The 26176-nt window shown below is 50.2% G+C and overlaps 1 protein-coding gene across 1 annotated transcript; it reads left to right on the forward strand.

Annotated features, from left to right (window-relative positions):
- The first annotated feature begins 8107 nt into the window (after positions 1-8107).
- Positions 8108-25611, forward strand: SH3GLB2 (SH3-domain GRB2-like endophilin B2). The gene is made up of 8 exons (XM_009888015.1): positions 8108-8270; positions 8619-8747; positions 9977-10110; positions 10593-10685; positions 22261-22350; positions 22868-22968; positions 24099-24363; positions 25029-25611. Exons 1-8 carry the CDS (start codon positions 8108-8110, stop codon positions 25134-25136), a joined length of 1083 nt encoding a protein of 360 aa, XP_009886317.1. The 3' UTR covers positions 25137-25611.
- The last annotated feature ends 565 nt before the right edge of the window (positions 25612-26176 follow it).

A 26176-nucleotide genomic window follows, 5' to 3' on the forward strand; every position in this document is an offset into this window, starting at 1 on the left:
CCTGCGGCTGTCGGGCCTTCCCCCGGCAGCGCCCTCCCTCAACCTGGGACCCGCCGGCCGAGGCCACAGCAGAACCAGGGAGGTTTTTTCCAGCCCGGGGGAGGCCGGAGAATGAGTTTGGAGCTGGCTGGTGCCTATTTGGCTGAGCCGCGGCCCCAGGAGCGGCCACCCCTGGGCTCTGGGGGCTCCGGGCGGTGCTGAATGACCCCGAGCAGGAGCTAGGCCAAACCATGGTGCAGCTGAGGTGAGACTGATCAGGTCCAGAGCTGCTTCTAACCAATACATTGATTGGGGCAGGAGGGAAGAGGGGTGTGGAGAGGATGTTGCTTGCCTAATAGTTGTTGTTTTTAAAGAAAAGCTTATCGTGCAATCAGTTGTTCAGTTAGCTGTGCCCAGACCCATAGGGGAACTGTTCCCTTTTGCTAGGGAGATGTGGTAGAGGTGGCCTTGCAGATGGTCTGCACTTCAGTCCCTCGGGAGGTCTGGTAGCAGTAGCTCCCAGGCCCTGACAAATCACAGTACTGTTAAAGTGATGGGAAGGAGCTGCTGAGACTGAGCAGGCAGTGTCTTGGTGGGTTATCGTGGCATCGGGACTGTCCTTTGCAAACTTGAGATCAAGAGCCGCTTGTGGATGCAGTGACACCCTGGAGCTGTGGAGTGAAGAAACATAGCTACCCATGAAGAGCAAAGTGTGCAGCAGGTGGTGAGATGTGGCTGCCAAGTCTGTTTGCTTCTTGGGTGGAACAACTGGAAAATTGCTCTCCGTAGGGCAGGAGAGGAGTTGGATGGTTGGGATCCTGCCTGAGAAGTGAAGTCCAGCTCTGGGATTGGGCTTGTTGTTCTGCCTATTGTGGGGGGGTTGATAAATAAACAGACCAGTGCTGTCTTGTTCCAAACCTTCTGTAGAGTGGAGTAATTCTGGCTCTTTTAGGAACTGGTCTCCTGTAAACAGATATCACCTCCTGTAACTGTGCCAATGAGTCATATGTTATGAAAAAGAGAGATATTAACTACAGGTGCAAAATAAGGAGCAGATGGAAAGCTTAAAGATGCTGTTCTCATGCAAATGACCTTGGTAGCAGAAGAAAGGAAGAAATGCTGTAAAGAAATCTTATGTTTAGAAGCCTTATTGTAAGTCTCTGATAAGTGGTTTTTAGCTTCAAGGCGTAGGAAGGAGACAGGCATGGGAACAGTGTCTGCACACAGTGATTCTAGAGCAAGGAGGCGTTTATAAATAGTGGCTTCTGCCTGCTACACCTACTCCACATAATCTCGTATATGAATATTCATATGACTAATTACAGTAGTAATTTCGTGAAACAAAATGGGTACTGGTACTTGTGGACAGCATGCAGGTGTAAGGAGAGGAGACTGGAAGGAAATGGATTGCTAGGGCTGACAACCACCTTCTGAAGTCTAATTGCTGGGGAAAATAGGGCTATTTAGGCTGTCCCCGTACAGTCCTGCTGCTAGTGTGGGTGAATACTGCCCTATCTCCACCAGGAGCCAGAAATGACAGTTGAGGTCTGCTGTTGGCAATGAGGATTGGGTTCGTAGCACTCTAGCACAGCAGATCTTCTGGGAGGGGAATAAGACCTGCCTAGAATAAGCTCAGTTTTCTATAGCATTGGAGATGCTTTCTTTGGCTTCAGGCATTTAACAAAGTGATGTTTTACTGGAACTGCAGCAACTGGGAGATAAATGGACTGGCCATTATGTGCTGTGCCACTCAGACAGCATTAGCTATTGCTGTCTGACTGAGATGTCTGGCCAACACACAAGAGCTTAACTCGAACTGGAAAAAGGGCTGTAGCATTGCTCAGCGAGCGGAGAAGGAGGTAGAGCATGGTCAGCACACCGCCTCTGGGTGGCTTCCCTGAGGCTTAGGGCAGGAGCAGTCCTGGCTTGAAACCTGTCAAATGCAACCTAATGTAGGTGCTGGCTGATGGATTTTGGACTAGGCTTGACCTTACTCATAACCAAAAAACCCCTCAACAAACCACTCCCTTTATGTGGCTTTTCCTAGCTTAGGTACCAGTTAGCAGGACCCCTACATGAGGAGAAGCTAGGCAGCTTGAAGAGCTTGTGTGCTCCTGGGTAGACAACACTGTACCCATGGTCCAGCAGGAGCAGGACAAAGGTGGCTGTGACAAAGAAGCTGTACAAGCATAACTATCTTACCAGGCTTGTGTATGTGGCTCCCTGACCAGGCAGTGCCCGTCAGCCTTCATGTCATCTCTTATGACCTTTGGAAAAGCAAAACAGGTAGAATGAAGTAGAGGAGGGAGGTGGTGGTCAGCACTACTGCCCTGGAAGTGGGGAACAAGCTTCTTGGCTTATGTAGCTGCAAGGATAAAGAGCTTTTGTAGGATTCAGCATCCCACTTGATGTACTGTATTGGCACTTGCACCACCAGTCACAGCCATCGAGTAAGCACCCTCAGAGGGGATGCAGCACATAGACCCTAGCAGCTGCAGCGCCTGCAGACAGACTTCAAACAGGTCATACTCTTCCATATTCACTGAACAGGATCACTCTCTGATCAGCTGCACCTTCCAGTTATCAGAAAGCGGGTTTGATCTCAAACCTCTGCAAGAGGAAGCTATGCTAACAGCTCCAGTTTCCCTACTGAATTGACAACTCTCCTTCCGAAGGTAACACATTAGATGTCTCTGTTCTAGACAGGCTTCAAGCCAGGCTCTCTCAGGGATGTCTGGAAATAATTGTAGGTGTCTGTCTTTTGTCAGTTTTGATGTAAACTGGCTCTGGATGAAATTGCCCAAGCATGAGTACAGCTTTTGGGTGCTTATCCCAGTGCTAATGTAATTACTACTAGCAGCTAGAGGTTGATTTATTCTGTCTTGAAGGTCCCGAAGAAAAACGGACTCCCCCATCTCTCTCAATTCTGGTGATAAAATAGATGTTTTCCCTCTACTTGCTGACCTTACTGGGGTTGATACCTTGGTTGCTGGACACCTTAAAAGCCAAAAGAACAGGAGGTGACTTAAGTGTTTTGAAAGCAAGAGGTACAGACCAGAGCATGTTTCCATTTGAAAGACACCTATGAATCTGCAAGGCACTATTTTTTTCCTCTCCTAAATGCCTTGCTCATGAGTTAACCAAGCTGTCCTTTTAATGGCTTCCTTCTGTCCTCTAGCACAGTTTCACTTGGCTCACAGCCTTGCTTTCCTGACTCCCGGTGACCAAATACTTGAAGCATACTCTGTATCTGGTCCAGAGCTGTTGAGATTCAGGTAGCTTTTAGATGCTGACTAAGTGGCTATGGCTTCTCTCTTAATGCAACCCTGTACAAGATGGGAGGTAGATTTGGCTGAACTGATTCTGTCATGCCTCCGATCACCAAAAAAGCAAATGTCACAATCGCCCGGGCATTATGAAGCTGTTCAGAGGCTTGAGAAAATCCATCGGCCCAAATCTACTGGCAGGTACAGGACTATTCCTGATTTAAGACTCTTGGCCCTTGGTTTGATCTCTGTGATTTAAGGTGGAAAGTCATAAGTGATGTCCAACTGGAAAAAATAGGGACCCTGCAAGTGGTATAAGGCCTGAACGCTGCCACCAGATGCTCTGCAAGGGGGCTGCAGCTACCCTGTCTGAGCTCACAGCATAGTGGCCTGGGCCAGCTGGAGAGGAGAGGGACGGAAAAGTCACACAAGCCTGGAAGAGACACAAGTCAACTTGTGCTGCATTGTGCAAAACAGCTGCGGTGTTGGCATAACTCAGTGGGAGCACTGGCATTTTATTCCCCTTGCTTTAAAGGGGAGAAAGGTGCTAATGCTTTCAGCAAGGAAAAGGAACGCATGTGCTATTTTAAAGCCTAACCTTGATGGCCTTAGGTCTCTAGGGTGGTACGCGCAGCCTTTTATGATATTTTAGCTGTAGTGCAGAGGGACCGATCCAGCCTAGCTCTACTAGCTCACCCTCCTGACATCCCTGTAGTGTCTCCACCAACTCTCTTGGGGAAAAGGGAGTTTCTCCCCCAAGCTGTGAATGCAGGCAGCTGCCCTCGCTGCAGTCCAGCACGATCTTGCTTCTTTTTGGCCTGTCACCCAAATGCTGCTCTCCTGATCTGTCAGCCTGCTTGCCCACACGAGCCCGGATAATGCATCTAGCATCCCTGCTGGCCAGCCAAGCCTCCCAGAGGAAACCCAACCTTTGGCTGAATTATTGATGCCCTGGAATGCAGCATGACTCTCCTCTTCCTGGAGAGCGAGAGTGGCACTCGACAAAAGGCTGCCCTGCATTATTAATCACCTCATTGGCTTCCCTGCACAAAGACGGGACTGGGGCTCAGCTGGATCAGCTGCAGGTGCGCTCCCTGCAGGGCAGGATCAGTGGAGCCTCTTAACACCACGACCTGGCGTGTGATCCCGGGATGCAGATCCTGGAATTGGTTCAGCGCAGGACTGTTGACCCAACCATCAGATTCTAGAAAACAAATGGGAATAGTTCTACTGCAGCAGGATGGAGGAGCTTAAGGTTCTCCCCAGACATTGCAATTGCGTGTTCTCTGCGTGCCCTGACTATGTCCCAGGTGGTTATTCACCAAGCCTGTAGGTCAACTTGATACAGCCAAATAAGGCTCCTATTTGTGGCAGTCTGGAGTATTTGGTGCTGCAAAAGACACCAATGCCTCTAGTCCAGGAGCAGCAAGACACAAAATATTTTTAATCTGTCTTTTTACAGTCAGGAGGCATGAATGTATGATCAGCTCTGTTCTCAGGCGTCTCTTGGCCTCACAGTGAAATCTTATGCCTGTTCAATGGGAAAGGAAAATAATGAAATTTCTGTAAGTGTTATGAAAACAAATTCCTAGGAACACAAGTCCTTTATGGGGGAGTTCTGCTTGAAATGCTTGAGTAGGCAGACTTCATAAACTGCTGTTGTTCTGTCTTGCTTTTCACTGGGGACGCTGACTTGGGCAGCCAGGTAAGAGGGGATCAGCAGCTGAGACCTGTTGCCACCTGAAAGCTCAGATCTCCACTTGCACCAGACATAAGAAAGAACCAGCTCATAGGATAAGGTGGTGTAACTTACCTCTAATCTCCTTCACTGGCTGTGCTTTCGTGAGAAGCTTCATCTGATCTCACTGCAGTCTGCTCCTGTGAGAGGTGGTCCTGCTCTCCTCTGCACCTGATGATGGCACATTCCCAGTAGTGCTATGTAGTCGGGTGAGTTCTCTGATCTGCCTGAAAAGTCATGTTAGAGGTCAAGTTGAGCTGGATCAGTGACTCCCCATGCACAGACAAGGAGGTAGAAGCGTGCTGCAGGGGAGGAAAAGGGCACCCTCTGCAACAACCCTCATGAAGTGGTACCAACTGCCCTGAGGCTGTGCTGGCTGTGAAGCATAGCTGAATTCTGGGCAGGGGAGAGAGAGACACTAGGGGAATTAAGTGTAAATGGAGTAACAGCCTCCCAGCATGTGAGCTACAGCCTCCCGTGCCCTTGCACCCACTTCATGACGTTCACGTCCTGCTTTCCAACACCAAAAGAAAGCCTGAATAAGAAATCATTTTCTGGCCTGACCCTTTGGAGCCACAGGCTGTGATTGAGATTCCTGCCCATCCTCCCCTTCTGGCATAGCCTAGGCTTGCAGTGATCACAGTGCATGTCCTCAGCCCTCTTGCAGGACAAACAGCTTTAGTGCCTGACTTGAGATAAGAGCTGAGTTTCTGAGTCCTGGCTGCTTCCTGGCCAAGCGCTGTGCAAACGACACACGTTATTCCACTGCACTGGGTGAAGGGGTGGGATACAGCCGCAAAGGACAGCGATGCTTGGAGATGCCACTTGTGAATATAGCAAAGGACCCCAGAGCTGGAGTGATTCAAGAGGCTGACAGTAGCACTGTGGAGATGCTGATCTGACTCTGCAGCAATGCCATAAGAAGCTGACTAAATTCAGCTGATAAGAAACTGGGTTTAGGCTTGACAGCTCCGGGGCAGATGCTGGTGCAGGAGAGTCTAAACTGCAGGAAGAAGAGCCGGACTTGGAAGTGAGATGAGATCTCCAAAAGCTGTCTGGGAAAGGGGGGCAAGGGAGACTGTTATGCTTGCATCAAAGAGTCTTGGCTTGTTTAAGAAAGCTCTTAAACAGATGACTCAAGAATTGGTGCCAAATACCTGGGAAGCCCCAGTTTGCTGCATGGCAGTGACTCAGCCCAGCCTGGCAGAGTCTGGAAACAGCCCTGGGCTTCCAACAGTGACAGAGGGAGAGAGCCTCAGCCGCTCACGCATGTCTGATAGTCATGTGCATCCCACAAAGTCAATCATAAACGTTAGGTACAAAGCAATAAAAACACCTTCTCACCTTGAATCTGCTTTTAGCCATGTCCAGCAATAGCCAAGGGTCCATGGCAAGACTGAGCTGAAAATAACTGTCAGTAACCAGGGGCTACTGGTGCTGAGGAAGAGACTAGTACAGCAATCCCCGGTCATACATGGCTGCAACTCCTCTGTGCTCACGCAGCTGCAGGAGGAAGTGTGACTGTCCTTGCAGTTCCGTGTCTGTCATCACCAACATCAGGCAAAGTGGTTCACTAGCTCTAGCTCGAATCTTGCCCAAACAGGTCACTGTGTAAACATACCTGCAGGGCTTGTATATCTCGGACATCTGGTAACATTTGCACAGGGCTGGTAACAGGACTCCTAAAGGCTGTTTGCCTGCCTCAAATGCTGGTTCTGGGCTTGCCCCTTATCTTGCTTTGTTCCCAGCATTGTTCCCAGCGCAGCTGGGGCTGTGGGGCAGCAATAGGAACGGAGCTTGCCAAAAAGCCTTTCTGGAGGGGCAGCAGACACCAGACCTAGAGCCCATGAAGAGGACATCTTGGCCCATCTAGAGCTGAGCTCTGGGACAGGGGAGGGGAGAGGAGAAGGTACAAGTGGCAGATTATACAGGAGCTGTATTTCATCTAAGACTTTTAGCCAGGCTTTAATCTCTCGGCAGCTGGCTGTACCAGGTGTTGTGCTGCACCATGTCCTGATAACAGTGGCACCAGAGGGCAGCAACAAGGGCTAGAAGGACAGCTGCAACCTCTGTAGGATCCCAAGTGGCATAGCTGTCTAAAGGGGACTTTTAGTAGGATCCAACAAGATGCTGGTTCCATCAAGAGTAGGAAACTGCTTGGCCAACATCACTGAGAGGGTGAGTGGAAAATGGGGATGGGATGAGAAGGAATGGGCTTTTCTCTCAGAAATCCCCCAAGGAAGCAATGGGGGGCATCCAGACCATCTGACACTGCACCTCCAGATTGACAGATCTTGCTTGTCAGATGTTACTGCCCAGTATGAAAATTTGCACACCCTGCTTTTTTTTTCTGCTGCTAATTTTAAACTTAAAAGGAATCACGGAGGGAGGGATAGTCCATTGCCAGTATGAATCCAAGTGCTGAGAGAAGTCAGGCACTGTTATATTTCTCTCAATGCCCTGCTTCAGAGTGTGTCCTAGAGGAAGGGTGACTTGCTGGAAGCATTTTTATCTAAATCCTGAGTTTGAGCCTCCTTAAACCTCAGATGCTCAGTTGGCAGCTCACTGCCAGCAAGGCAGGAGGTGAGTTGGGAGGCAGCAGTCGGACACTGTCAGTCTGATGGCTGTTGGAGGGCACCCTGTAGCAAAACCGATGTTGTGTACATGCCTGTCTGATGAGATGAGAAGAAAGTGTGACTTTTGAACATTCCTGATCCCGCTGGGTTTGTGGGACATAGAGTTGGTTAGTAGGAGGTGAAGGGAGTTGGGATATTGCCTCACCTGAAGGATGCCTGTTGCTCTACTGTCTGTTGAAGTACTGGAAGCCAGTGCACATTCAACTACATTTCTCACAACTAGAGTATTTTTCTGTGCCAGACCTTATTAAAAATTACTTACTCCAGAACACCTCTCAAACCTGGGCTCTATTTTTAGCTCAGTGTTTATTCCACTCTTGGGCAAAATTTTGCCCGCTTTCCCTGAAAGATATCCGGGAACAAAGAATGACACCATGAAGGCTTCTTAGCTCTACTCCAAGATGAATGCATGAGACAGAATAAACCTCAGTGTCTCTTAGTAGCTCTATAGCACACTATAATTTTCCTTTAGTAGAACAGACCTTCTAATGACTATGTCCTTCCTGCAGTTTACTGAAGAAAAGTTGGGCCAGGCTGAGAAGACTGAACTAGATGCCCACTTTGAAAACCTTCTGGCCAGGGCAGACTGCACAAAGAACTGGACAGAGAAGATCTTGCGTCAGACTGAGGTTCTGCTACAGCCAAACCCTAGTAAGTTCAGGTTCTTCTAATGCTTGAAGGACAAATATCACTTGTAGCTCAGTGTTAGAAGATGCCCTCTGGCAGAGATCCCTGTTCCATTGAGTTTGTGAGAGTTGGAAGAAACCTGTCTTTGCAGGGCCTGTCCTCCCTTCCCTGTGTAGCTGAGAGATGACTGGCTGCTGCCCTACACAGCCTGGCAGCGCTCCTGAGGGCTGGGGAAGGGACACCTTCTCCTGGTGCTGATGCTTGTTATCTAATGCATTGATGGCTGCATGGGGTGGGCTACCCTGAATGCCAGTTTCAGGGGCCCCTTCTTTATCATCCATCCTGTAACTGCTGGTGGCATCCTCATTCCAGGTGCCAGAGTAGAAGAATTCCTCTATGAGAAGCTTGACCGGAAGGTGCCTTCCCGGGTCACCAACGGGGAGCTGCTGGCACAGTACATGACAGAAGCAGCTAATGACTTTGGGCCAGGGACACCTTATGGTAAGTCAGCCTGGCTAATTAAAAAGCCCTGGGGATCCATCCCTTTGTAAGAGAGTATCCCCTTGACTGTTTTGGGTTAAGACTTCCACAGCATGCCTCTTGAAGGTGGCAGGGTGGCCTGCTTCTGCTGCAGCAGCCTGCCTATTAGTGTGTCAATGCTGATGCCAGAGAAGGGTCTTCTGTAGCATAGAAACAAACAGCCCACCTGGAGTAGGAAGTCAGTTTTACTGCACAGCAGAGCATCCTCCATGCTGTGGGGGAAAAAGGGGCAGGGGTCTCCCTAATTCTTATACAGTCCTTGAGTCTGGCAGAGCTAGAGAGTAAAGATACGCAGATCCAGGGTAGCTAGTGGAACTGGTTATAGGATGCAGAAACTACTCTCTGCGATTTCTATGACTTTCTAAGCTCGCCTGAACAGGGAGTTGCAGTGAATAGCTTTAGCTTTGTCTGGTTTGTGCATATATTTAGTCTAAGGTGGTATCTAGTTGCACAGTTTCTCTAGACTGAACAGGAGAACCATCCTTTAACTGCGTCCTGCGAGTGGAGGGTGGAAAGCTTTCTCCAGCAGAAAGATGACAAGAAAACAGACTTGGGAAGGTTGGTGCTTGGCTACAAGCATCAACAGTCCCATTCCTGACCACACAGTACATCTTTCTGCTCTTAAATCCTAACAGTTGCCCCTTCCTGGGGGAATTTTGGGCTGCTTTAAGCAGCAGACCTGCACAGAAGCACAGCCTTAACTTCCAGCTGTCCTTGCCTCTGCCGTGATCTTTGTTGCTGCTCTCCAAATCAATAGTTGTTCAATAGCGAGTCCTGTTACAGGCAGAACAGCTGTAACTGCATCTATAGCCAGCACTGCCTAATCAACTCATTTTTTCTGGTCTGGTGCTTTTTAATTTGCTGCTCTGTTCCTGTGCCTCTGTTTTATGAGACAAACAAAGATCATTCTGCACAAGCAGGTATAGCAGTAAAAGGACATCAGTGGAATAAGTGCCTCAGATAGATAAGATCAAAGCTGCACTGGGAGCAGCTGAGAAGAGGCCTCAAGCGAAAAGCAGACTGTAGTTAGGACTGAAGCTGGTGTGGTATGGGCATGGTCACCTTGTCCAGGCAGGGTACACTACACCTTTATCTCCCAGCACTGGAGTCTGGTAACTCTGGGTGAGTTGGCTGAAGCCAACACAATATTAATTGGTTTCTCCTGGCACTGAAGGCTCCTGTTATTGCAGGGAAGACCTTGATAAAAGTTGGAGAGACTCAAAGGCGCTTAGGTGCAGCAGAACGGGACTTCATCCACTCTGCCTCCATCAACTTCCTGACTCCACTGCGCAACTTCCTGGAAGGAGATTGGCGAACCATATCTGTAAGTATGGTAGCAGGGAAGGGGAAGCTTGTCCTGTCCCCAGAGAAGAGGAGGGCAGGGGGAGAGGGAGATGGTGCTGGAAGGACTCATTTTCCTTCCCTATTGAGAAAGGACGACTCCAAACCTCTCCCCTCAAAGAGTGCAAGGATAGGGAAATACCAATCCTAGATCTGTTCAGGGCTCCCTTTGCAGCAGAGTAGGATTGCCAATTGATGTGCATGAGGAAGGTAACTCTTTTCTTGACTCCTGCAGCTTAGTGGGCACCACCCACCCATGGGCTGCCCTGTTTCCAGAAGGTTAGCCTGTATCCCTGGCAGCCAGGCCCAAAACTCTTGCTAATGAGACAGACATAGCAAATGCTTCTTTCTCACTAGCTCTTTTTGCTAAAGAGATAAATTTGATTCCTAGATGATACCTTGTCCCTTTCTCTCCCCAACAGTTCCTAAGCAGTCTGCTCTTACCCCATTTTCTGTCCCTTCCAGAAAGAGCGGAGGATCCTGCAGAACCGCCGCCTGGATCTGGATGCCTGCAAAGCCAGGTTGAAGAAAGCCAAAGCTGCCGAGGCAAAAGCAGCGGTAACTTTTTCCCCTCATTTCCCTCACTGTCCTTCTGGCTCCAGGGCTTGGCTCACATGAGCAATGCCACATGCTCTCTGGACAAAAATTAGACTGCCCTACTATGTCCTGGCTCTGGCAGGCATGGGTGGGGTATTCTGTCTCTGGTATGCAAGGGAACTGGGAGCAGGAGCCATGCGCCTGTTCCTCAGATGTCCTCCCATGGAGGGGAGTTGTTGAAACAAATAGTTCTGAGCTTCCAAAGTCTGGAAATTTCTACCTGACCCAGGCTCCTGTCTCCTGACTGATAGTAGTTGCTGGATGATTTGTGCTAGTAACTAAAAGGCTGCATCTTCTGAGGACTTGCTACATTTCCCTGGGGATCTCAAAGCAAGCCAAGAGAGAGCTGAGCTGGGAAGCACACAAGGGAAGAGCATGCTGGGGCTTTGCAGCAGTCTCAGGCTTTCAGACTAGTTAGGATTCTGCCAACTCAGTCTTCCCCAGACAGGAGTGCTGGGGGAGCCTGCAAGGGGTGGCCAGGGTCAGACTGGCTACCAAGAAGCCCTTCCTTCAGCCTCTCTATTCACTTAATTCAATGGTGCTGTCTAGTTACAGGCTAGTCTTGCCCCCTGGCTTTGGGGAAGTCATGGCAAGTAAACTAGCAAAGCTCTCAACTCAGAGCAGTGCAGAAGGGACTGGTAAGTCAGCCAGTGTCTGTGTCTGCAGGCCTGGGCAATGGGGACAAGCCCTTCAAAGTGCTTCTCTAAGGCTGATGACCTGTCAGCTCAGGGTGCTCCCTGGGCCTGAGGCAGCTCCCGGAGCTGGACTCTCCCTGGGCAGAGGCAGTGTGGCAGGAGGCAGAGAGGATGTAGGTGGGCATGGATGGGTTCTCTGGAGAGCCTTGTTGAAGCAAGTTGCCATCCTGCCAAGTTCTGCTTCTAGCCTGGGGCCAGGAGCTCAACTAGCAAACATGTGCAATCAGAATAGGCAGGAATCCTTGTCAGTCAGTGTCTGGGATGCACTGGGATACCAGCCTAGGAGCCCTGCCATGAGCTCATTTTCTAGCCATCTGCTCAGCTGGGCCTCTGGCCTTGCAGCTCCCTGGGTGGCCAGTTCCCAGGTGTTTTCCCTTTTCTCCAGCTCTAACTGTATACATGCCATATGGGGAAGCTGCACTAAGCTCAGCAGCCCCCATCAGCAGGTCTGACAGAGTGCTCAGCCCTATGTGGGAAAGCCCCAGAGAAAGCTTTGGGTGAAAAAAAGCGATAGCTGCCCTATTAAAAAAGCCTCCTCTCATCAGTCAGGTCACCCAGATCATCTGAAGGTAACTTCAGGGGTCCCTGATTCCCCTTCTGAAGGGGATGGTGCCCCCGGTCTCAGTGGGAAGTGGTGGCCATTGCTTTATCTTAAGCTCAGATCAGAGGAGGAATTCAGATACCTCCTGTGCTTCCTCCCTTTCCACCCTTTTTACCTTGCTTCCTACATGAAGTGATCCCAAGGCCTCTCACCTGCACACAGACCCTTGGGTGAGGGACTTCCCTGAAGCTGGAAAAGAAAAGCTTGGTTTCGCACTGGAACTGCAGGGCTGGGTTGCTCCAGGCAGGATGCAGAGCCAGTCTAGGCTTTCCAGGGTGTTTGCCCCAAGCCATGTTTCAGTCTGCTTCTTTGAAACAGGGGTGACACGACAGAAGCACAGCCTCAGCTGCTGTTGAGGGCACCAGTCTCTTACCCAGCTTAGCTTAAAGGTGGGGTCCCTGGCCTCAGGGCACCTCACTGACTACTAGAGGACAAGGCATAGGCTCTCAGCATGGTGGGGGAGAGAACTGCTGCCTCTGCTCAAGGTGTGTTAACTCATCATTAGACCACAATGTTCCCTGTAACATGCCTGGAGTCCTCTGTCACACCTCTCCATCCCAGCCGGCCTAAAGTATCACACCTCTCCCAGCTCACCCCTCTCTTGCTGCTCTTCCCCTCTGTAGTGCAAATTTGTGTTCCCACAGCTTCTTTCTCTTGACTGATCCTCTCAAGTGTGCTGCTGCCCAGACCTGTGAGCTGCTGTTCAAGTGTCTGGGCCTGTGCGTTTCCCTCGGACTTCGTGCTTTGTCCTTCCTGTTGATGCTGTTTTGTTTACTAACCTTTTTGTTTTGTTTCTTTGTAATTTGCTCAGTGTGAGGGAGATGTGAGTATTGACTGTGCTAACAGTGCTGTGATTTATTTTTTTTTCTTTAACACCTCTCATTGTCTCTTTCCCATTTTAAATGAAAATTCATATCTGCCTTGTCCCGTTGGGACTGGCCCTGGAGCATGTACTGAGCGTGGTCAGGGCTGCAGCTGCCTGGGGAAGATGCCCCAGAAAGACGGGAGTGTCTGTCGGCTGCCTGCAGCCCCTCTGGAGCATGCACTCTATTCCATCAATGCTGCTTGCAAGCAGTGCTCAAGAGAGACAGGGGCTCTCCTAAAGATCCACCTAAGCTCCTCTGGCTGCGGGCAGGAGGAGGTCAGGTTGGGTGGCAAGACCCTCTCCTGGAAGGGAAGCAGTCCAGAGACAATGACAGGCAGGTTGGTCTGGTTGTGGTGGTGTTCTGTCCTCCAGGCTCCAGGGCTCTGCCCGTTTTCCCCGTTACAAGAGCGGGAGGGGGAGGGAGGCAGGTCCCTTTTGACCACTGCTTGCAAATACAACTTGTCCATGCATAGGAGTGCAAGAGCAGCTTGCCCCTTCATCCCATGTGCTGTGACTAATTTTGGGACGCTCTGGAGACCAGGGAATGGGAGGAGAGGTTTCTTCAATTCTCTTGATCTTTAAAGGAAAAAAAAAAAGCTAATAAGCTATTGCTGCAAAATACCTCCTCTCTGCGCAGGGAGGAGTCAAGCCTAGTTGCTGTCCTGGCCTCAAGTCTCACTGGTGCATTTTTCTCCTTATATTCAGGTTTGATTTGTAATAGGAATCACTCCTCCTTATTCCTTCCTCCAGCCATCCCCAAAACTCCTAGATGATTTAAAAAAATAAAAATCTCTTGCTGGGATTGCCTGACTGCTCTTCCACACACTGGTCACTCATTCCAGCAGGCTGCTCAGGGCCCAGCAAATCTGGTCAGCGTGTATAAGTAGATCTGGGTGAGCTGCAAAGAGATTAACCTGGGAGAGGAAATGTGGGGCCTGAGAGGATTAACAACGTAGCTGGGTTACAGCTGGATTGTGTGCCAGCCTTTCACACCAACTCACTGTGTGGTAAAGCCTGACCAGGAGGATGCCCTGATCCATCACACCAGTGCAATGGTCCTGATAGCTGGCTGGCTTGTCTCTTTGGGTGATGATACAGCCAAAGGCCATCCTAGGAGGAGGCCTGGTCTTAGCTTAGCTGAAGAGAGAGGCCGTGTTCTGTGATGGTTTGTGAGCCCACACCTGTGTGGGAGTGGACTGGATCCCTTGCATCCCAATGAGGAAGACCTCCAGAGTGTTTACTTAAGTCTTCCTGCCCCAGGGCAGAGGTTTAGCTGTGGAGAAGGTGGCTTGGAGGTTTTCTGACCTTTGGGCTGAAAACTCATATGCTACCTTTGGTAACAGGCTTTGGACTAGATCTGCTTTGGCTAAACCATTCCTCTTACTGAAAATAGCAGATCTGAGTCTCCTAGGAGAAAACATGCCCAGAGGCTTGGTGAGAGTAAGAACAAGTAGATGTGATTCTTTAAAAGGCACCATGGAAAAGATGCTCTGATGCTAGTAAATATGCCCACTTCAAGGACAAGGCCCTGTACAGGGACACTTCTAGGACCATAGGTGGGAAGCAAGGGGAAAAAAGGTCCTGCCCACTGTACTGAGCCAACGTGACATAAGCAACTTGCTGGTTACAAAGAAATGGGAAATTGAGATTGTGCCGTCTCACCTCCACTCCAGCTGGCTGCTGTATGAGCGGATAGCTGGAAGTACAGACAGAGTTTCTAACAGCAGAAGCATCTGCCGGTCAAGTACCGGGTATGACCACATGAGCCAGTCCACCTCCTCTTGCACAAGCCTGGCTTCCATGCACCACTGTCCAGGCTGTTGGGAGACCTCCCTCCTGCCATCCCATAAGAACTTGAACTAAGCTCACAGCACAGACAGGAAAAAAACACTAGTCCCTTCTTCCATCCGTTGCCCGAATGACTCCTGTGGACCCTTCTGCCGTGACTTGTACATGAAACTCTATTCCCCCCACTAGGCTGTGCCTGACTTTCAGGAGACTAGACCTCGTAATTACGTTCTCTCCGCCAGCGCATCAGCGGTAAGATTGCCTCCTCCTAGATGTTGCCTCTCCAACCTCTTCCTGCCCCCTTCTTCACCTGACTTAAACTCAGACCTAGTGCTCTGCTGTTTTCAACATTTTAATGTGACATGGGCTGCCCAGGGTTCCTGATTCAACCTTAAGGATGCAGATCACCCCTGTGGATGGTCAGGGTCTGGCACTTTTGCTGCTTGGTTTGCTTTCCAGTTTCTCTGCCAATCCATTTCCACACTTCCAGTGGGAATCTTGTGACTGTTTTTTATTGCTAGTGCAGCAATTGAAAGGAAAAAACCTCAAAGGTTAGCCTTTCTGGATGGTTCCAGCCGTACACTGGCAACATCATGTGTGTGACTGCCTGATCAGTACCCTGGTGTCAGTGCTCTGAGACTCTGTAGCCGGTCAAGAGAAGCAAAGGTGGAAGAATCTCTCTGCCACCTATCGTATCAGTAATGCAAGTAGGCTGACAGTGCAGGCTTGTCTATTCTGCAAATAGAGATCAAATTTTTTTCCCTTTCATCTTGGGGCCTGTCTGTTGGTGGCTGTTATGCAGTCAGATGCGCTGGGGGTGCGTGAATAGCCCGTTGCATCTCTACTGTGTTGCACTGAGTAGTTGTGGTCAAGCAATTGACTTTCCGTGCTGCGTTCGTGGCTCCCCATTGCACAATGTCACATTTCTCGTTAAAATGTTGAAAACTGATCATCTTGCTTCCTAAATAGCATTCAGAACAACACTGATGCCTGTTGATTGAGTAATCTGGGAGTGAGATCTGTAGGTATGAAAAAGGACAGCCCAGCCTTCTAGCAAACAAAAAACATCATGAAAACAAGTTGGATTTGGTTAATGGGCAACCCATCCCATTTGGAGGAAGATGTATGTCTGGTAGCATCAGTGTTAGTTCCCAGGGGAATCTGTCCTGACCTTGTTGGAGAGTGATGCTGGGATCAGAAATAGCTTTGTACAATAGCTAGAAAACTTTTTCCCTATGGAAATAACTGTCCTGGTGATGAGACTCCTTAGGCAGATACTGGTGATGCTGTAGCAATTGCTCAGTTTCCATCTCTTCTAGCACAGCAACTAGTAGTGAGCCGGTGGCTCTGGCCTCTGCCCTGGAAAGGTCTGTTCCAAGGACAGCGCAATAACAGACTAAAACTGAGCTTTAGGAGCATTGGGAGAGAAACTGGACTTCCCCTGCCTCTGGATAGCTCTGATTAGACCAGGGTATCCTGATCGTTCCCCAAGGCCTTCTAAACCAGACCCGAAGGCAAGTATTTGCATAACGTGCATTAGCATCTTGCAGAGCGTCCAGATGCTCAGCTGAACATGTCATCACTGAACTGCAAGCTGATCTGCTTTTGCTTTATTGCAACGCTGTTCTGGGGAGCAGATGCCAAGCACAGTAACAACAGGAGAAACAGATTTTAGGGAGGTTTTAGCCCACAGGCATCTACCCAGGAACATCTCTGCCTAGTTCAGTGGTCCCTCTTCAGAGCTCTGCTAGAGAAGCTCTGACAGCAGTGATGAAGATGCAGGACAACTAGAGCCGGGCTCTAGGAGACTGACTTGCTCTAGGTAAGCAACCAGCATTGACCTTGATCACTTAATCATGTTTGATGGTTACACAGCAGGGCCTCCTATGAGGAGGGCCTGTAGGAAACCTGCTGATGTAGCCAGCAGTGGTCCTTGTGGCTTCCAAAACTATCTATTTCAGAGGTTACAACTGGTGCTTGAAGTGCCACCTGAAGTCCAGCTGCACTAGCAGGGGTGACTTGAATAACAATTGGCATATCTAATTAGCAAAATACGGGCTGAGCCCAGACCGCTCCCCAGCTCTGTGCAGGCAGGACTGCTTTGCAACAAGCTCTCTAATCCCAGCATTCATCCCAAGGGGTCAGGCACTGCAGCAAGGTAGGAGCTCTTCATACTGTTGCTCTGCTTTTCTTCCAGGCCAGGATCCTTGTGCTACTTTAGTCTTAGAGTGTACCGACAGTACAGAGCAGTGGTTACTGCTCACCTTGCTATTGAGCTCTGCTCCCTTCTGGAGGGAGGGATTGCTTATGCCCAGGTAACAACTTTGTCTTACAGGTGAGCAAACAGGTCAGCTCTCTCCTGGACCACATGCCCGCAGCAGGGCTCTGATTTGGATTCTAAATTTATGTTGTTGTTTTTTGGAGAGGTGGATAACATGGTGCTTTTAGTTTATTCCCTTTCTGTAACAGGAGGGCTTAGATGAAATTAGATCCACCTGGAGACAAGCACCTCCCTTGTTTTGTATGAGTTGGAGGCTGAGGAGCCATTTCTCCTCTCTCCCACACTGACCTTTTGTTTTTGTGTAAGAAAGTGTACGTGGGCCATGTAAACCTAAATATCCCTTTCTCTCAGACCTTGCCACTTGCCACGCGCTGTACTCCTAGGAATGATTCCAAGAAAAACATATTGAGTACCTTAAAGAGGGTTCTTCTGGCTTGAGCTGGGGGGGAAGGAAGACAGGCGCAGATCATGGCCTTTCCTGCTCCCTGAGCTGCCTGAAACACTTCTGACCAGAGCTGCACAGTGCCTTAGCCCAGGGGTGGATCTGGACTGCCCCAGAGCACCAAAGGGTCAGAGCTGGAGATTGCACAGCAAAGCCAACAGAAGAGAAACAACTCTGGTTACAAATTCAGAATTGCAATGATTAGATGGGCCTGAAACGGCTTAAGTACTGTCTACACCACTTAAGTAGGAAGACCCATGGCCAGAGTGAAAGCTTCCCATTGCCCCTATAGTAAACCTTGCTCCAAAAACACAGGTGTTCACCGACAGAGGCCTCGTGCCAGAGCAGCGTTTCAGGCTAGGACCTGCTTCTCAGCTGCCTACCACATTCCTTCCAGAGTAGGAGTTCTTAGAGAAGGGGAAAGGGCTTGTGTCCCCACGCATGGCTGAAATTGCCCAGGCCTTATTTGAACCAGTTTCTGATTTGCAGTAACAAAACATCCACCTAAAGGTCAGAGAAAACACCCAGCCTCGGTACACTGAGCACTGCACAGGGACAGCCTGCAATTGTAAGGGGACCGGCTATAATAACTCTGCTCAAGTACAAAAAGACGCCAATCAGGCTACGTACCATAGAACTGCGCTGCAGGCCAGGGGGCAGAAGCTGGAACAGGAGCAGGCAGCAAGCCAAGGAGCTGCCATAACACCTCCCTGCTTCAGCCCTTCACCAGTGCAGGCAACTCCTGCAGGTGCTCCTTATATTGGCCGGGGAAGTTGTCTCTGCACCTGAGGCTGCCACAGCACACCTGAGAGCAGTTGCTGTGAGCAAACCTCAGCAAGGTTCGGTTGGGAGACCCTGGGTCTAAACAGAGCGTGTTCTCCCTCTGATGCCCCAGCATCCAGCATGAGGCTTCCAAGTACCTGCAGCGCAGGTTCAGCAACTACGGTGAACTTCCCTGATCTCCAAAGGTGGCATTAGAGTGAAGCTGAGGGCCTCGGGGGCCATCTCCCCCTGGCCCTGCTGATTTAGGGTGTTGCTGGCGGGCTGGTTCGGTTCCAGTTGATCCAGGGTGATTTCTCTTCATGTTGCTAGGGCTGAGGGAGTAGTTCTCTGCTGAGGAAAGGCCAAGCCAAGGACCTCTGGGAAGGTTCAATCTGTTTTTCTACCTCTTTCTCCCTTTCCCATTGCTGTGCGTGACTTTTATTGTCAATTGTTTCATGTCCTGCAGCCAGATCCCAGCAAGCAGCTGGCATTATTGTGCTGCCCCAAATGTGCCCCTGTGGGTAAGGAGAGTAGGAAGGAGTAGCATGATGTTTCGCCTGCCTCAAAGGCAGCATCCAGCCATTGCTTCCTCCTTGCTGTAGCTAAATATACCTGTTGGTAGCGCAGACGGGCCGGATTATGATCCCATTAACCTGAGCTCTCTAGACTAGTGGGTGAGGAACACTGGCCTCCGTCTGGCTTGAGCTCACAGCAGTTCCCAGGCCCTATTTGTGGACTCGAGCAGCTCGCTTGCCTCTTCACAATCCTAAAAGAAGGGCTGTCCTTCAACACCAACTTCTGCGGGCTTCAGCAAAGTAACCCCTCTGAACAGCAAAGTAACTGCTGTTCAGAGGACTCCACCGCTGAATTCTTTTCTCCCTGGAGCCTACTGAATGCAGCTGCTGTAACAGCCCTGGCAGGGAGCAGAGCTGGAGTGCCGCTGGCTCTGGTGGCATGGGTTTGCTCTCCCATTGTGAAACTGAGCTCAAGGGTTCAAGAATGAGGGGAAGGGGCATCGATCTGGCAGCTGCTGCTGGGTGAAGGGCTAGCTTGTCCCCGGAGTTGGCCTGCTGTGTCCACGGAGCGTCCTTGCCAATTGGTGTTAATGCCGAGTCCTTCTCGACGTCTCCAACACTGATCTCCTTTCCTGTTGCTCTGTGGCCCCTACAGCTTTGGAGCGACGAGGTGGAAAAAGTAAGTACCCAGCTGAAATTGTGCTCAAACCCTCTGGGTGCGCTGGTGGTGTTTAGGGGGTGGGGGTGCTGCGGGCTCCTTCCTGCTCGTGTGCCTGCACACGTGCGGGGGAGGATCAGTGGGATGTTGCTGGTGTCAGCCCCAGCCCTGATCCTGCAGCCGTATGGTTGAGTGCGACTCTGACAGTGGCGTGGGAAGAGCCTGCCCCGTGGGCCAGTTGGCTGTACCTAGTGTGAGAGACTTCCTAGGCAAACCGGGCGTTCGTGCATATGTGATAAGACAACTCTGAGAGCCCTGCACTGGTGTCACAGGAGCAGAGGTGATGCACTGTGACGTGATTCAGCTCTGCTCCTGTGGCAAAGGCCCTGCCTGCTCCAATTTTGCATGTGCCACGCATTAGCCTCTAGTAGCCCCTTGCCTGCTTGTTCTGGGGTCCAAGCAGGAGCTCTGAGCAGAGCTGAAGCAAGGGCAGAGGGTTTCCCATGAACAGCCTCAGCTGCTGGAGGGAAGAGCTCTGTCCGGAGGGCAGGGTGGGAAGGTTGGAGCCTGTCGTGGAGTTGACTGTGGGTGAGCTGCACTTACCATTCTGAGTGGACCCATTTTCTGGGTCCTCCAAGGGGAGTGTGACTCATCCATGAAGATGGACAGAGGGCTGCTAGTGGACTAGAGACCAGGGAGAGCTCTGTGTGGAGCTCCAGCATGGTATGGAGCTTCCAGAGACACTTTCTGAGATCCCGTTACCTTTCATACCTCAAACACCCCCCAGCAGACGTTAGTCTGAAGCCTGAACTGCAAGGTGGTAGAATGGCATGGTCCTGCATGCTGTGCATGATAGCAACCTATTACTGCCTTACTCTAAATGCATCATCAGAGCAGACTGGCTGTTTTTGAACCAGCTCATCCCGTACTTTAAATCCTTCAGTCCCTTAAACAAACAAGCTGACTGCAGTCAGCTATAAGCATGCAAGGCTCTGTTCCTCTGTCCTCTATCTTTGGTCTAACCTGGCTGGATAGACCAAGGTATGTCAGCAAACTTCAAAGTTCTCTGTGTCTTAGAGAAGCACAAGAGTGGAAGGGACCTCCCAGGTCACCGTCCAGTGCTGGCTTCATGGGAAACTACATCCTGCAACTGCTCAGAGCTAGCAGGGAGAGGCAACGGGTCAAATCCCAGGCAGTGCCAAACGGAGCAGGGTCTGCCTGTCACAAGTTTCAAATTGCTCTGCCGCTACCCAAGCCTCTGCCCAGCTCACTGGAGCATTGCACTGGTATTTCCTGTTGCGTTCCCCCTTCTCCTTTAAATAATCCCTTTCATACGGAGGATGCAAGAAAATAGATCAGTTGTAGCTTAAAATAGACAAATCTGATTAAAAGACAGTCAAAGCATTTCTTTGTTCTGGCCTAGCTGTGCAACAGTACTGGTAACGCTGTTACTGGATGAGAGATGTTAACAGCTCACAGCAGCAACTCCAGCTTGCCCTGCTGAGAAGGCTGCATCTCCTCTGGGGTGACCCAGCTCAGAAACACCAGCGGTGTGGCCTCTGCTCTGAGACTATCAGCCTGTCTGGATTAGCTCTCTGGGGTCAATTCCAGACAAGTCGCTCCTGTGCCAGAACGATCAGGGCATTTCTAAAGCACCAAAAGGAGCTCTGGCGCAGAACTGATGCCATGCAGAAGGCACCGCACCGAGGCAGGCAGCACTCCGATTGCTGCACCCTCCTGGAGAAGGGGAAGAGGACACAGAGCCCGTACTCCTGTCTGTCCAGCAAGCTGTAGCTGAGCGGACATCACTTTTCTGTGCTGTCGCTCACAGCACGTCCTAAGAGGGAACTGGCACGTTCCGCTTGGTGTTCAGGAGTAATGAATGCAAGAGAGAACAAATGTGCCTGCTTGTCACCCGTCTCCCCCTGGCAGCAGGGAGGGGAGAGCTGGCACCAGAGCACCTGACTGCTCCAATACCTCTGGAGCTCTTCTCTTTGCAAGGATCCACCCAGGTATTCTGGTACTGCAAAACTGCCCTCATGTAAATACGGTGTTTGCTGGTGGGGCAGAGATGTTCTGTCTGTTTGGTAAACAGGGTCTGCAGTTTCAGTCTCTCTTTGAATTCCCAAGGTCTGCTGCATAGCTGCCTTCTATTAACCAATTCCTCCTAGCTCAAAATAAGTAACTAGCTTCAAAGGAGACCCTTGGGTAGAAGTTTGATTGGGATGTTCATCTCCGTTGTGGACAGATGCAGTTGAGTAACAGCCATTTGGTAAATGCTCCCTGGCCTCAGCCTTTGTTCTGCAGTGATAAAAAGGATACCAGCAAAAATTGCACTTCTGGAGAGAAACTGAAGGAAGTTGTTGCATTCCTATGCCTATAGGCTGAGAGAGGGGGTTGAGAGAGCTGTATTTTGCAGCAGACTCGGGCTTGCTGGCCGTGGGAACCGTCCTTTTTCCAGTGTTACCTTTGCAGGGGACAGACACTGATGAGCAGCGTTGGCTGTCCAGTACTCAGAGTCCTACAACAGGCAACGAAGGGACAGGTGCTGGCATGGGACTGGCTTTCCACATACCTCAAGATTAACAAAGCCTCTCCATCTTCATGGTCTAGTCTTATGGGAGTAGGACCTTCCTAGCTTGATGTATCAGTCCTGAGCTGCCATTCCATGACCTGCAGTGATCCAATGCAGGATCGAGCAGGAATCGAGTTGAAATACAGCCAGAGGCCTCTGGGATCCTCACCCAGGGTGTCTTGTGCCTGGTGTTCAGTGTCACAGGTGCACATGGATCCTACTGAGCCAACAGCACACTTGTCTCAGTGCCAAAAGGGGGGGTTGGTGGAGGAGGTGGGTGTTGCCTTTCCCTGGAAGAGGCAGAACAGTGGTCCTTGCCTTGTGCCGCCTTGAACACCCTGTCCCGTTTTACAGGCAGAACACGAGCTGAGGCTCACGCAGACCGAGTTTGATCGACAGGCCGAGGTGACACGTCTCCTGCTGGAAGGGATCAGCAGCACACATGTGAGTCTTCCTCGGTAACTGAGGGGATGACAGGGACTACAGGGACTCTTGGCTTCTTTCTCAAAGAATGCCAAGAGGATGCGAGAGCGCTGCATTTCGAACAGAGGTAGAAGAGGTCATAACATTGGAGGCTACAGCAACCTCCTCATAAAACCTGGAATGTTCAAACTAAAAACAATGAAGCATGCACAGGCAGTGCCACTGTGACACCTGCAGTTCTACAGTCCTCAAAATGCTTCTGAGCCAGAAAAACCGTGTTCTTTCCTCACCTAGAGCTGTGGACTAGCCACATGAGCAAGGCTGGAGTGCCAGCAGCAGCCTCGTCTCCAAGATCACCCTTGGGCTGATGCAACGTTCCCAAAGTGAACAAAGGAGTGTATTCAAGCCAACCGAGTAACTCTTACATACTGGCCTGCACAAGTCTGCTTCCCGGGGTGGGTAGGTAGTTGCTGCAGGAAGAGGGTTCCTGTACCTGGCATCCAACTCACAGACCAGCTTATGGTCCTTCTCCCTCCAGGTGAATCATCTTCGCTGTCTCCATGAGTTTGTGGAGTCTCAGACCAACTACTATGCTCAGTGTTACCAATACATGCTGGACCTGCAGAAGCAACTGGGCAGGTGAGATAAGAGGTTTACTTCTCTCAGGGTTACTCATCTGGCTACTGTAGCTCAGGCCTCCTTCCCCAGCCCGTGTCATAACGTTGGGTAGAAGTTTTAAAGCCCCCTCTAAGCTCTGACAGAGCTTCTGAGCTTATAGAATGGTGACCAATCCCCGTGGTAGTGCATTTAGAGCAGCCTTTGCCATTGGATTCATCTGGTTTTTATACATTGATCTCGAAGCACGATGGCTATGAGAGTTCGAACAGTCTTCCTCTAATATTAGTTACATTGCATGGGAGACAAATTCCTGTTGCCAAGCAGCAAGCCTCAGCTGGAGCAGTAACTGAATCTGTGCCGCTGGCTGCACATCCCGTGGGCGCAGGCAGGGTTGTTTTGTCTGTTAACTTGTCGCATCAGTGCGGTGGCCCGACCCAGGAGGGGCTGTTGCCTCTGCGTGATCACTCACTGCTCCTGTTCCATTCTTTTCCATGCTTGCAGCTCCAAAGGAGAAATGTAAGTAAAATGTTGCACGGGACTGGCTCTAATGGCTCTCCACCTCAGCCAAATTCTGGAGTCTCCGCAGACTCGCTACAAAGGCCAGCAAGGGCCAGAGCTGCACTCCCTTAGTGCAGAGGGGGGTATCTACAGATAGATGAGACCAAGCTCCGTTACTGTCTCTATCTAGAGAGCCCAGAAAGCCTGTGAGCCTCCAGTTGTGGCATCCAGTTTGACAGCATCAATGACTGTCCCTTTCCTGAAGAACTAGCAGACTAAACAGATAACACAGGCCATGTGAGAGCAGGGCAAGGACACAGCACAATGGACCTGGTAAAACAGCTGCAGAGCCAAGAATGGCACCTGCCCAGACCCCTCCCCGCTGCAACGCTTCAGCCTCGTACTCTGCAAGTTAGGTGTCAGTCCTGTAACAGGATGCTGGAATCCAAATAAGCAGACAAATATTACCTGTTGCAGTCTCAGCACCTGAGAACTGAGTGCGATTCCCCACCCAAAGGGCAGCATAGACGTTACAGCTGTTTGCTGGAACTCTTGAGCATTATCTCTGCAGTGTAACTACGGAAACAGAGGGCTCTTTCTTGGTTCCCCATACTAGAACCTTACTGAACTCTGCTTTTTTTCTCCTGCGTAAGATTTTCAGGCACATTCGTAGGCAACGCGGAATCCACATCTCCTCCCCCAGCTGCTACCTCTCCTCCAGCTGTTGCTGCTGCCACACTCCCCACTGTGCCTACTATTCCAGTTGTGCCCACGATTGCTGGGGTGCCTAATACTGTGGCAGAGAGTGTACTGAACCCAAACGAAGTCAAGCCTCCCGCCAGTGGGACACGGAAGGCCAGAGTCCTCTATGATTATGAAGCAGCTGACAGCACTGAGCTGGCACTTCTTGCAGATGAGGTTGGTAGTTTTTCTTTGCGTTCAATTTTGCTATAACTGCCTAGCAGCCCACTGCATGCTCAGCAAGGTCTTGGTTACTTTTCCTGCCCCTAAAAACCCTGTTTTATGGAAGTGCTAATAGAATCTTTTCCTTGACACTAGTATCCACTGCAACTCAGTGAGCTTGTGCTCATGGCCATTTGCTATTTAAGACCATCGCCCCCGTAACTCTTCTGTTCCTATTGGAGTCCAGCTGTACCCAGCTCACAAAATAGCCCAATACTTTGTATCTTCACTGTGACCCTCAAAGACAGCTACCTTATCGGAGAGGGGTAGGTTAAGCTCCTGGCTGAAGGCCTGGTCTAATCATGCTGAGAAAAAAGGAAATTCAGCAAGTTGCAAACTCTCTTGTTGACTAGACTGAATTTTTGTATTCAGAAGGGATGACATAGCAATATCGTGCCACCCTGTATGCAAAAATACTTTAAGTCAATCTGGAGAATGAAAAGGCAAGAGGGATGTCACTGGGCACATCTGTAGATCTTCTATTAAAACTGCAGATAGCTCCAGTGAGACGGCTGCTAAATGAACTTCAGGAATTGGTGTTCTTTCGGTACCCATCTGACCGAACTTCTTGGCCCTGTCTGCAGAGTAAGGTCCTGTCTAATGCTGTCTTCTCTCCCCAGATGATCACTGTGTACAGCCTGCCAGGCATGGATCCAGACTGGCTCATAGGGGAAAGAGGGAACCAAAAAGGGAAAGTTCCTGTCACTTACTTGGAACTGTTAAGCTAAATGTCTCCAGGAAGAAGAATGTACAAGCAGAATGCACCCTCATCTCCTGGCACTTCTAACGCGGATTTCTTCATCCGAGACCATTGCTCTCTTCAGGGTTGACACTCTATTGCTAATATGGGAATTGTGGGGAAAAAAGTGGTAAAACTGTTACAGTAAGGTTTTGGGAAAGGGCTGATGGCACCCAAGACTGAATTCGTTAACTACCAGTGCAGCCTGCTTTGAGGTTAGTCTTGATGGCACGAGATTCCTTGATTACTTTTTTTCTACCCTAGTCTTGTTTATCACAGTGGCTTTCCCAGGGCCAGCAAGCTGTCTCCCTCAGCAGCTGCTCACAGTTTAAGTTACACTTCCCTTTGTGTCTGGTGTGGGTTAGTGCCTGTCTGCCCCTCCCGTCCTCTCTCTTCTTCAGCAGTAGAATTGCCTAAGTCGAACCATCAAGCATTCCGGTGGGGAAGAGTCCCACACAAACCCTCTGCCACCTTCAAGCTCTTGAGGCAAGGAAGCCGAATTTAAGAATTAAGAGCCTGTTAAACCCATCCACCTTGCTCACCTGTGGGAGAACAGCAGTGCAGTGCTCTCCAAGAGCCATGCTTACTATCGTGGTGCCTGATGGCTTCAATCTAGAACTGTCCTCTGAAGCTGGAAGGAAACTTCTTTGTGAAATAGGGCCTGTATGTTGAAAATCAAACCTCAGTGCAAGGGACCATGCATCTTGCTTGCATTTCCTCTGAGAAACTGCTCTTGGACTGCAAAGAGTTTACAAGCCTTTTTACAAGCTTTGCTCCCTGTGTTGATTGTCCGGGCTTTTATTTCAATGTGTCTGTTCCAGGCGTGTTTTAGCCTGGCTTTATTTTCACCCCAGATCACCGATTTATCTAATGCTTCCCCTCCCATCTCAGCAGTGAACAGACTTGGTGCATCCTAGTGCAGTAAGGGAGGGTCCCACGTGCTGTTATCTCCAACAATGAGCTGTTCTGGGCCGTACACACACTAAACAACCCCGGCTGCCCTTGATGTACATGGTGGTTTAGCTCAAA

Source organism: Charadrius vociferus, unplaced genomic scaffold (assembly GCF_000708025.1).
Source record: "Charadrius vociferus isolate BGI_N301 unplaced genomic scaffold, ASM70802v2 scaffold56, whole genome shotgun sequence".
NCBI classification, from domain to species: domain Eukaryota; kingdom Metazoa; phylum Chordata; class Aves; order Charadriiformes; family Charadriidae; genus Charadrius; species Charadrius vociferus.

Excerpts from the sequence above, each read along its gene's own strand:
- SH3GLB2 (XM_009888015.1), top strand. The coding sequence starts at position 8,108 with ATGACTATGTCCTTCCTGCAGTTTACTGAAGAAAAGTTGGGCCAGGCT. Across the intron at positions 10,111-10,592 it reads GAGATTGGCGAACCATATCT|AAAGAGCGGAGGATCCTGCA; the intron begins GTAAGTATGGTA and ends TGTCCCTTCCAG. Across the intron at positions 22,969-24,098 it reads CTGCAGAAGCAACTGGGCAG|ATTTTCAGGCACATTCGTAG; the intron begins GTGAGATAAGAG and ends CTCCTGCGTAAG.